Source organism: Colobus angolensis, unplaced genomic scaffold (assembly GCF_000951035.1).
Source record: "Colobus angolensis palliatus isolate OR3802 unplaced genomic scaffold, Cang.pa_1.0 Scaffold314, whole genome shotgun sequence".
Classification (NCBI taxonomy): domain Eukaryota; kingdom Metazoa; phylum Chordata; class Mammalia; order Primates; family Cercopithecidae; genus Colobus; species Colobus angolensis.
In genome coordinates this window covers 1999315-2010571 of record NW_012116422.1, presented here as the reverse complement: position 1 = coordinate 2010571, position 11257 = coordinate 1999315, and the positions used below count along the sequence as shown (strand labels likewise).

Here is an 11257-nt window from a genome sequence, read left to right as displayed (position 1 = left end):
ACTCCGTCTCAAAAAAAAAAAATGGACTCTTCGCCAGGCGCGGTGGCTCACGCCTATAATCCCAGCACTGTGGGAGGCCAAGGCACGTGGATCATGAGGTCAGGAATTCAAGACTAGCCGGGCCAAGATAGTGAAACCCCATCCCTACTAAAACTACAAAAATTAGTCAGGCATGGTGGCAGGTGCCTGTAATCCCAGCTACTTGGTAGGCTGAGGCAGAAGAATTGCTTGAACCTGGGCAGCAGAGGTTGCAGTGAACCGAGCTTGCGCCACTGCACTCCAGCCTGGGTGACAGAGTGAGACTCCATCCCAAAAAAAAAAAAAAGAAAAAGGGAAAAAAAATGGACTCTTCAGCCCCACTCTGACCTGCTGAATCAGAATCTGCATTTTAACAAGATCCCTAGGTATACGGAGAAGCACCGGGCTGGGATCTACCCGAGGTCTGGGATCAGTCCAAGATTCTTCTTTTTAACAGTGATGCCATACTTTGGGTGGTAAGGACCTAAGAGGGTAGTAGCAAAAGGCCTACGTTCTTGCTTGAGGCCCTGCTTGCTAGCTTGAGGACTCTGTTATATTAACAGAGTACTTATTTTGGGTAAGCTACTTCTTTTGGGTAAGCTACTTATTTTTGCTTGTAGCTACCCAGAAGAAGAGGTGGCTGGCTATATTCTCCAAACTTCTGGGACTCCTCAAGGAGTGAAGTCTGGGCTACGCACGGAACCAGCCACCACGGCAAAGGAAGAGCGATGGCGCCCCCATGTGGCAACACAAGCACCGCAATTTCACACAAGACCAAATCAGAATTGGCCAAAGAGGAACATCAGATTCTTAGGGAATGTGACTCCAACTAATGCTATACTCAGGGCGACTTTTTGGAAGGCAAAAGCCCCATAGTCTAGCCATACAACTTTCCAGAAGAGTAACACTCTTCACAACAGTTGGCATCAAAATTCTTGGCTCTGCCATCCACCCATTCTGAAAGGCTCTTTCCTCATCCCCAAAAATCGAAGTTCGGATAAGATGACTTCAAGAGGAGTTCTGTCGTTTTTCCCCTCATTGAAAATAATAGAAAACAATAAAATACTGCATTTCCGCCTTCAAGTATTCACTAAGTGCCTTCTCCATTCCCCGCTTCATGCCGGGCTGCAGACAGGCAGCTGTAACCCAGGCAGAGTCCCTCCTTCACTTGTGGGATGTAGAAGACAAGGACAGGACCAGGCACAGAGGAAAGACCTTCACTCATGCTGGAGCCTCCTTTATCACTGCATGGGCCCTTTCAACTTTCCTAACCCACACAGCTCACTAGCTCCTCATGGTAACTTCACGGCAACCTCACATGGGTCCTACGAAGCCCCCCCGCCAGCCCTCCTGAAAGGTGCCCTATAATTGGAACCATCCTTTTGTGGAGTATATACTGACCCAGTTCCTCCTTAGAAATGCTTTGCTGGGATTTACATCCTGGAAGCTGGGCCACTGACTGGTCTTCCAACACCATCTGTTTCGAGCTTTCTCTTCTGCAAGCATTAGCTGAGTCTAATTTAAATAATAGATATTTTAAAATACGTTTTAAAGTTCATGTAGAAAAAAAGAAAATGTGAGACCTCCAGCATGTGGTAAGGGTCTGCTTACTTACGATAAGAAAAGTACTTGAAGTGCTTTCTGTCCCTCCACTGATCCAGGACTCCAAATCTAATAGGATGTAAACCCAGACACACTAGTGAACAGGCCCGATAAAAACACAGCTTTCTGAATTCTTTTCTGTGTTGTTTGAAGCTGGCGAATGCCACTTAGGAGGTGAGAGTAAAGAGTCTCTCTGCTCTCCCTGTTCTAATGACGTGCTGAAACTGGACGAATAAGGTCAGGATTAGCCTGGCACTTGTTCATGGACATTGAGCAAATCTGGAAAGCATTCTGTATTTTTTTCACATCCTCTGAGGTCTTTCCCTCCCTGATCCTCCAGAAATTTACACCCTCCTTTATCTTCCCAAATGTGCTGTTTGTACCTCAACGTGGCCATTTTCCCTATTCGCTTCATAGACTGATGCTTAAGAAGTCACCTCTTTAGTTTCTACACTTCTTGCAGCATCTGCTCAAAATAGCAGTTCACGGAAACAGTGGCATTCCAGGTTAGAGGGTCATGGCCCAGGGCTGCCCCAGCCAAAGCCAAGTACATCCAAGGAATGTATTGGCAATTCCAAGACTCCCAATGGTCTCAACTAAGTGGTGGGAAACATCCCCATTTACACACAGGACTGTGGGCACAGGACACTGCCCAACCTCCTTTTTCACAGACTGATGCCTCCTTTCAGAGAGGCCAAGCTTCTTGACCCTCACCTCAAGCCCCTTCAACCCACCCAGCTCCCACCCTCCTGAAGAATCTAACCCTGCTGGCCACTGCCACATCTCACATCTCTAGCTCCCTTCCTCCCAACATGCTTTATGCATCATAACTCCTCTCTGGCAGTTCCTTTTTTCAAAGCTTCTACTTCCTCTTCCTAACACATCCAAACAAAAGCCTTCATCCCGTCAACCAGGAACACAACTCCAGCCCCAAAAGCTTCCATCCACAGCCACCTGGAGCATCAATGTCTCAACCCCACCCAGGAAAACTTCTCAATCTAAATTCCCACCACATCTCCAATGACTCCTCAAGACTAGAAGCTCCACATGTACAATCATATCCTGTATTCTAGGTTTGAAACCTTGGAGCCATTCTTCTTAAAACACACTTCTAGTTTTCTTAACATTATGAAATTCCTAAATGCTTTTATTAGTGACAGGAGGTGGTGGGGGTGGGGGCGTGTCTCCCCATGTTGCCCAAGCTGGTCTTGAACTCCTGGACTCAAGAAATCCTCCCAACTTGGCTGGGATTACAGGCATGAGCCACCATGCCTGGCCCTAAATGCTTATTGTAGAAATCTTTCAGGCCGGGCACGGTGGCTCACGCCTGTAATCCCAGCACTTTGGGAGGCTGAGGCGGGTGGATCACGAGGTCAGGAGATTGAGACCATCCTGGTTAACATAGTAAAACCCTGTCTCTACCAAAAATACAAAAAAAGTAGCCAGGCGTGGTGGCGAGCGCCTATAGTCCCAGCTACTCGGGAGGCTGAGGCAGGAGAATGGCATGAACCTAGGAAGCGGAGCTTGCAGTGAGCCAAGATAGCGCCACTGCACTCCAGCCTGGGCGACAGAGCGAGACTCTGTCTCAAAAAGAAAAAAAAGAAATCTACAATCACCCACAATCCCACCCTAAAAAACCACTTCATCTGGGAAAATCATTCTGGCTTTTTTATTGCAAACCCATTTAATGTTATTTCCAAACATGAGAAACTATGTAGTTTTATAACCTACATTCTTGTGTAAAAATGTAGGCCAGGCATAGTGGCTCACACCTGTGATCCCGGCACTTTGGGAGGCCAAGGCGGGCAGATCATAAGGTCAGGAGTTCGAGACCAGCCTGGTCAATACAATGAAACCCCGTCTCTACTAAAAATACAAAAATTAGCCGTGCGCGGTGGCGCATGCCTGTAAGTCCGTTACTCAGGAGGCTGAGGCAGAAGAATCACTTGAACCCGGGAGGCAGAGGCTGCAGCAAGCCGAGATTCGCCACTGCACTCCAGCCTGGGCAACAAAGTGAGACTCTGTCTAAAATAATAATAATAATACACACCTTTCTGTTAAAGCCACTTAAAATTGTTGAAATAGATCAAGTGTACATGAGTACACTATCAAAAGTCAGATCAAGAAAGAAGGATCACCAAGTCTCACGTCATCTTGTCACTACTCCACAAAGAGTAACTACTATCCCAACTTCTAAAGCATGGTTTTGAGCTGGAACCATGCTTACATCTTCCCTCTTCCTGCAGGTACTAAAACCAGCCATTTTCCCCTTCATCTGGCTGTTCCCTCAAAGGTGGACCAAGTCCCACTACCTCCAACATCCCCCAGGCCCCCTGTGCCCCCGCAAAACAGCTCCCACTGCCCCACAACAGAACCCTGATCTCTCAGCCCCCCACCTTTTATGGAGACAGGGTATCACTTTATCACCCCAGTTGGAGTTGCAAGGGCGCAATCTTGGTTCACTGCAGCTTTGACCACCTGGGCTCAAGTGATCCTCCTACACCTCAGTCCCCCAAGTAGCTGGAATCACAGGTGCACACCACCACACCCAGCTATCTCAGCTCTTTCTACCACATCTAACAATTCCCCTACACAAACCACTTACATGCTCAGGAAGAAACCAAACCTACTAGAGACACATTTCTTAGACACATGGCTACAATAGGCCCTGCTGGTAGGCCCTGGCAGGTAAGCTGCTTCTACAGCCAGAGGACTAGGACTGTGTAAGGGGCATGACCCAGGGAACAAGACCCCTGACCCCTCCTCCTCTAGACCCATGTCTTCTCCAATTAAGGTCTTTTTCAGTGGCTTCATGCCCTTTAAACACCCATCACCACCATATATATACACCAACACACATTCCACACAGCCACACCACATATCCAGTGGTCGCAACTACTCTAGGACTCTGGGCCGTGCTGTTCTTTGGCCAGGTATCAGTCCTAGCACTTACCTTTATGCCATAAACGCCACCTTCTGCTAACAAAACCCTCAAAGTAAGGCCCAGTCACAGGAGCAAGGCAAGGATTCCTAACACCAAAGGAACTGGGCCAAGACTCAACTGGAGTGAGTACAGAAAAATCAGCAACATTTTCTTACAAAGTAGGCAGTGCTTCAGCTGTCACTCTTCAGGCTGGAGGTCTTCAACAGATGTTAAGTGAAATTTAGCTCAGAGGGTTCCTACTCCTAGAGAACGTTATTGAAAACACACACCTCGCCCCCTACACACACACACATCCACACACACACCCAGCATCCTTCATTATGGAATTAAGGAAACCATTCAAGTGTAAGACAGGTTTATTTTATTAGTTTTTCCTAAACTTGTCTCATGTTTACTGAATGATTTTCTTAGTGTAAGAACGTGACCTGGAGCTTTAACAAATCAGTTTGGATAACGCAACCTGGAAAAATGCTTGTCTGTACACAAGCCATCAATTACCACTCTCTGTCCTGGCCTCCATGAAAATCCAACTGGTCTTAAAGTCTGTCTAAGCAGAGAGCAAGCAGACCACATCATCTTGTTTCAACTTCAAATTCACCCCATCCCAACACCCACACCCTTCCCCCACTACCTACAAACACACCAGAAAAAAAAAAAAAAAAATTTTTTTTTTTTTTTTTTTTTTTTTTAGAAGAAATGGCCATTAAGGACTGGGCCAGTTGTACAAGGGTTGGCTTAATCCTGCAGCCAGCACTTTTAAAATAGCTATTGGCTTCACAGCAGGCCAGCTGGAACTCTTGAAGCATGACAGGTAGAGAACAGAGGATGTGCTAAGAACAGGGCCTTGTTGCGGTGCCGCGAGGCTTCCATGCATGCTTACACACCAGTATAAGTATACTTTCCCCTTCCTCCTCCTAAGCAATTTTTCTCAGTAGCACTTGAGAGCCTGTAACACTCAAACTTTTCGATGTATCTAGAGATGGACAAACGCTTAATTCTAACTACGCAACATATCTTATTTCTAACAACATAGGCCAAAAGTAACAGGCACTCTGTTATACAGAATATCAATTTTTACAAAGATCCAAAACATTACCAACAAACCTTTTAACAGTTTCTTAAAGCAGGTACCAACTCTGGCCTCAAACATAGGCTTCCCTTGGAGTTTCCAAAATGCCTCACTCCTGTCAACACTGCCCTAAAAAGCAGTCAGAGGAACGCTTTGGTATACCTGACACTGGCCACACAGTTAAGAATGAGGTGTTGTTATAACATCAGGCACCATACTTCTTTAACACTAATTTCAGACTCATCCAGTACAATCCAGTGTATCTTAGTTTTTTTCTATCATCTGTCAGCTGCTTAACATGTACAAATTGGCAGGTTCATGACAGATATTAACACAACACACAAGTGATTGTGAATGAGCTAAAAAGAACTTTTAACTCTTGTCCTAGGAGTTCAAGCTATACCTCAAAATTATACAGAACATCTCTCACCTGAATAAACAGGCCAGGATACAAATCTTTACACCAAAATTAACAAGGATTTAATTCCTCAGTTAAATTTACCATGGCTATCTCCAACAGTATATGTACCCAATTCTAATCTTCTGAAAATTATTTAGACCCTGATGATTGGGGTATTCATGAACAAACTTTCAGAAAGAGCCTCCAGGTTTAAAGCCCTCAGTTAACAACTTACTCTAGGCAAGCGGGTCTATTTTCCCAAGAGAAGTACATGGCATTTATAATGGGAGCCCTTTTATTGGGAGATAGGGAACAGAACACAGGTGAGGGTGAAGGTGAAATATGAAGAAGTTCAGAGCACACCTTTGTTCCTCTGCCGTGTTAATCCATGCTGTGCCATGCTCCAACTCTCACAAAGAGGGAGACCCCATCCCCACACCAGGCAGGGAGCCTTTAGAGCTATCTCCACAACAGATTTTTAAAGCATAATTAGAGCTCCTGCCATGTAAGTCATAATGAAAAGTCTGCTGGATAGCTAGAGCTGTAGCTATAGCTCAACTTTCCAAAACAAACTTATTCTTGTAGACACATGGTTAAACATAAAGGAGTGAAGCATTAGCTCAGTAAGACTAACTGGGCTTCTAAATAGTACCATTATGAAAAAGATACAATGCACTTAATTTCTGTATCTAACTATTTAGAAGTCAAAATGCTCCATACATTACCTATTTCCCCTCCCCGAAAATCCCCTAAAAACTGACTAAGAAATCTTCAGTATTCACTTGCTCTAGTTGATATTTAGAACAAAGTTGACAACTTAAAGCTTTATAATAGTCTGTTTTAATAGAAACAAGTGTTGGAATCAATCAATGTCCATCTCAGGAAGCTTCTTGTCTGACTCCGAAGGCACAGCTGTGTCTGTACCCTGCTCAGCAGCCTGGGGGCCTGGGTTGTCTCCTTGTCCATCCACTGGTCCATTCTGCTCTGCATTTTTTTGTTCCTCTTTTGGAGGTTCCACTTTGGGTTTGGGCTTTGAAATTATAGGGCTACAAATACTTGTCAGCTCCTGGAATGGGTAAGAAAGAAAACCGTGGTTTCTTATAAAATTAACAAATTTTACAAGACATGCTAAACCCAAATCCACCCTCTCCCACCACCCAATCCTCAACCTAGAAGCTAAGACACTATAATAAAGTTCCCTCCTAAATGTCACTTGAGGACTATTAAAAATAAGGCTGTCAAGAAAAGACTATTTTAAAGAGTCTTAAATTACCTTAATTTTAGCTTCAATCTCTTTTGACTTGACAACTGGATCCATGGTCAAACTCTGCTTGTTCTGCAGATTTAGCTTGTTATTCATCCACTCCATTGCCTCATTTGTGCTTTTTTCTACCTTCGTCATGTCAGCAGCATCCAAATGATCATACTGGTCCTCCTGCAAGCAGGAGACAGTCAGACAAGTGCTAAAAGGGTGATACCCTCCCTCCCAGCAAATATTGTCTAGTTTGTGCCATTTTTCAAAAACTTATAATCTTTCAAAAAATAAAGCATATTTAGCCTCACAATCTGAACAGACATTATTCAAAAGAAACCTAATCCCAATTTTTTAATATACTCACGATAGACTTAAATTTTAAAGGCCAAGAAAATTCATAAGGTATCAATTAAAAGGCTTCAACAAGATAAACAGCAGCACCTGATTTATACAAAATCTTATGAAGATAATTTCACAATGCAAAAAAATTACATTAGATATGACAGCTGAAGTTTCAGCATGCTAGTTCAGAACCAAAACGATAATGAATACTGTTTTTAAAAGAAGGCCTTTCATGTGAACCTGAGAGGCAGAGCTTGCAGTGAGCCGAGATCACGTCACTGCACTCTAGCTTGGGCAACAGAGCGAGACTCCGTCCCAAAAAAAAAAGGCCTTTCAGGCTGGGCTTGGTGGCTCACACTTATAATCTTAGCACTTTGGGAGGCTGAGGCAGGAGGATCACTTAAGCCCATGACTTCAAGACCTGGGCAACACGATGAGCCCATCTCTACAAAAAATACAAAAATTAGCCAGGCATGAGGGCCACATGCCTGTAGTCCCAGCTACTCAGGAGGCTGAGGTAGGAAGGTCACTTGAGCTCAGGAGGCTGAGGATGCAGTGAGCTATGATCACACCACTGCACTTGAGCATGGGCAACAGACTGAGACCCTGTCTCACAAAAAAGAAGAAAAAAAAAAAAGGAGGCGGGGCCTAATGGCTAATGCCTGTAATCGTAACACTTTGGGAGGTCAAGGTGGGTGGATCATTTGAGCTCAGGAGTTCAAGACCAGCGCCTGGGTAACATGGTGAAATGACATCTCAAAAAAAAAAAAAAAAAAAAAAGGCAACCCCAGTTGGGTGTGGTGGTACATGCCTACAGTCCCAACTACTGAGAAAGTAGCTGAGGCAGGAGAACGGCTTGAGCCAGAGAGGTAGAGGCTACAGTGAGCCAAGATTTCACCACGGCACCCCAGCCTGGGTGACAAAGTGAGAATTTGCCCAAAAAAAAAAAACCATAAAAGCTCAATTTATCACTCAAAGTTTCTTACACTAACAATATGTCAAGAACCTGGGGTATAATGGAGGAACTTTATACTCCAAAGTCTGAACTTTGGAGTCAGACTTCTGGCTAAATGACAGTTCTCCCAATTTAGTGACCCTGAATGTTGCTTAAGGAAAGTGAGGCTTAAATAAGTTGGAATTTATCTATATATGCTGATACCACCCCCTACCTTATAAAGGTACTGTGTGCATAATTACTAGGCCTCAGGTGTTCTTAGAAAGACCAGGATAGAGCATGTTAAGTCAAACACTAATGAAAAGGAAACTGAACAACACTGTTCAATTCCAGATTTCACCTATTAAAGAGATATAGCAAATCCTATGGTTCTTACTAAGATGTTATAAAACATTTCACATTACATTAATATCCAAAATAAAAAGTGCTATTAAACAAGTTAATGAGAACAAGAGAAAAAAATGCTATGTAAATGCCTCAGAAGTTAACTTTATGGCCGGGAGCAGTGGCTCACGCCTGTAATACCAGTCAGCACTTTGGGAGGCCAAGGCAGGTGGATCACTTGAGGTCGGGAGTTCAAGACCAGCCTGGCCAACATGGCGAAACTCCATCTCTACTAAAAATACAAAAATGAGCTGGGCGTCATGGCACATGCCTGTAATCCCAGCTACCCGGGAAGCTGAGGCAGGAGAATCCGCTTAAACCCAGGAGGTGGAGGTTGCAGTGAGCCGAGATTGTGCCACTGCACTCCAGCCTGGGCAACAGAGCAAGACTCCGTCTCAAAAAAAAAACGTTAACTTCACTAAGAGTAGGAAAAAGAAAAAAGTTACCTTGTTTTTGAAAGAGCTGATTATTTTCATATACTGTTGGATCTGTTTCCCTAGTTCTTCAAATAATTTTGGTCGTTCTTCAGATTCCTGGAACCGTATCTTAATAGGTTGACCTAGATTCTTAACAGAAGAATACACACAGTCTTCATATGGCAGTTCGACAATCCAGAGTACTGATTCCACTAAGATTGGTGATAAAGTACATTTAATCTCCGTGTGCTATATATAAGAAGTTAAATATATTTCTCCAGGCCTTTGGAAGTATGAACCTACTTCAGAAGGGGAATGAGACTATACCTCAGTACTGTTCTATGTGGAATCGCTTCAATTTGTCACCTGAGCCCTTGTTCTCAAAACACAGCAGGGAGCCACCAAAAATTAGGTGTCGCCTAATACAGATACACAGTACTAAATATAAAGTATACTTGTCAAAAATAAAAAATGCTTTAAAATCTTAAACACCTGAATCTGATGGAGCCTCTAAATGTAACCATCAACTTGACAAATAATATTAAATACCACCATGGAGGTGAAAATCAGCAAAATCCAACTACAGGAAGATCCTACAGGACCAATGATCCAATTTCCTCATAAAATAAACAAGGAAAGGGTAGGGGCAACATGAGGAAATGACGGAAAAAGAACTATAGACACAGTTATAAGCAACATCAATAAAATCTATGAGCCTTATATGGATACTAATTCAAACACAAAAATCATTTATGAAATAACTGGAACTTGAAAACTTAATACAACAGCGATATTAAGAAATGCTTGGTCAGGTTCCATGGCTCGTGCCTGTAATCCCAGCACTTTGGGAGACCAAGGCAGGAGAATTGCTTGAGTCCAGGAGTTCCCATGCCAGTCTGGGCAACACAGGGAGACCCTTTCCCTACAAAAAAATTAAAACAGCCAAGCGTGATGGCACACAGCTGTAATCCTAGCTACTTGGGAGACTGAGGCAGAAGGACCACTTGAGCATGAGGTCGAGGCTGCAGTGAGCCATGACCACACCACTGAACTCCAGCCTGAGTGACAGAGTGAGACTCAAAATGGCCCAGTTCCATAAGAAACCAAGTAATCCAGAGCTAAAATTAAAGAGAAATGTGAAAAGTTCATTCTTGTGCATCTGCAACCTTTTCCAAACAAAAGGTCTCAATTTTATGTAATTCTTTGCATTTTTAATCCTAATGTTAAAAGATGAGATGCTTTAAATACAAAACCAGATGCTGTGGCCAGGCGTGCTGGCTTCACACCTATAATTTCAGCACTTTGGGAGGCCAAGGCAAGCATATCACTTGAAGTAAGGGGTTCGAGACAGCCTGGCCAACATGGTGAAACCCTGTCTCTACTAAAAATACAAAAATTAGCTTGGTATGGTGGCACATGCCTGTAATCCCAGCTACTCTGGAGGCTGACACATAAGAATCCCTTGAATCCAGGAGACAGAGGTTGCAGTGAGCCAAGACTGCGCCACTGCACTCCAGCCTAGGTGACAGAGGAAGACTCTGTCTTATAAAAAAAAAAGAAAACCCACCAGATGCTTTGCTTTTATTGAGAATTCAAACTACATAAACAGCAACAGCCCTGCCCCAACTGCATTCCCTGTGCCTTTAGGGCAGGTACTAAGTCTTGCTAGTCTTTGTATCTCTTGACACCAAGAATGCACTAGACATCCAATTCAGTGAAGTATTATAAACCTAAACTCAGTGTTCAGAAAAATCATTTTGTTATTACAAGGTTCTAAAAGTGAGAATGATAATGAGCCTAAGTCATAAAGGGTTTAGTTCATCAAACATCATTTTCAGTCTGTCTTCTTTACTTGAGAATTCCTCCCAAATT

At 43.6% G+C, this 11257-nt stretch overlaps 1 protein-coding gene and 1 long non-coding RNA gene across 3 annotated transcripts in view; one reads left to right on the top strand and one right to left on the bottom strand.

The window, feature by feature from the left end:
• Nucleotides 1–1101, top strand: part of LOC105518207 — a 3809-nt gene extending 2708 nt beyond the window's left edge. Inside the window, exon 2 of the long non-coding RNA XR_001002792.1 lies at nt 639–1101. This is a non-coding gene — a long non-coding RNA (uncharacterized LOC105518207). The remainder of the gene's footprint in view (nt 1–638) is intronic.
• Nucleotides 1102–4902: 3801 nt separating this feature from the next.
• The window catches only part of HSPA4 (heat shock 70kDa protein 4), a 58813-nt gene continuing 52458 nt past the window's right edge, over nt 4903–11257 (bottom strand). For both annotated transcript variants that reach the window (XM_011951097.1, XM_011951099.1), the window contains 3 exons: nt 9416–9535; nt 7307–7468; nt 4903–7099 (listed from right to left, as the gene is read on the bottom strand). In XM_011951097.1, the coding sequence (XP_011806487.1) occupies nt 6896–7099; nt 7307–7468; nt 9416–9535 (486 nt within the window). In that variant the 3' untranslated portion in view covers nt 4903–6895. The remainder of the gene's footprint in view (nt 7100–7306; nt 7469–9415; nt 9536–11257) is intronic.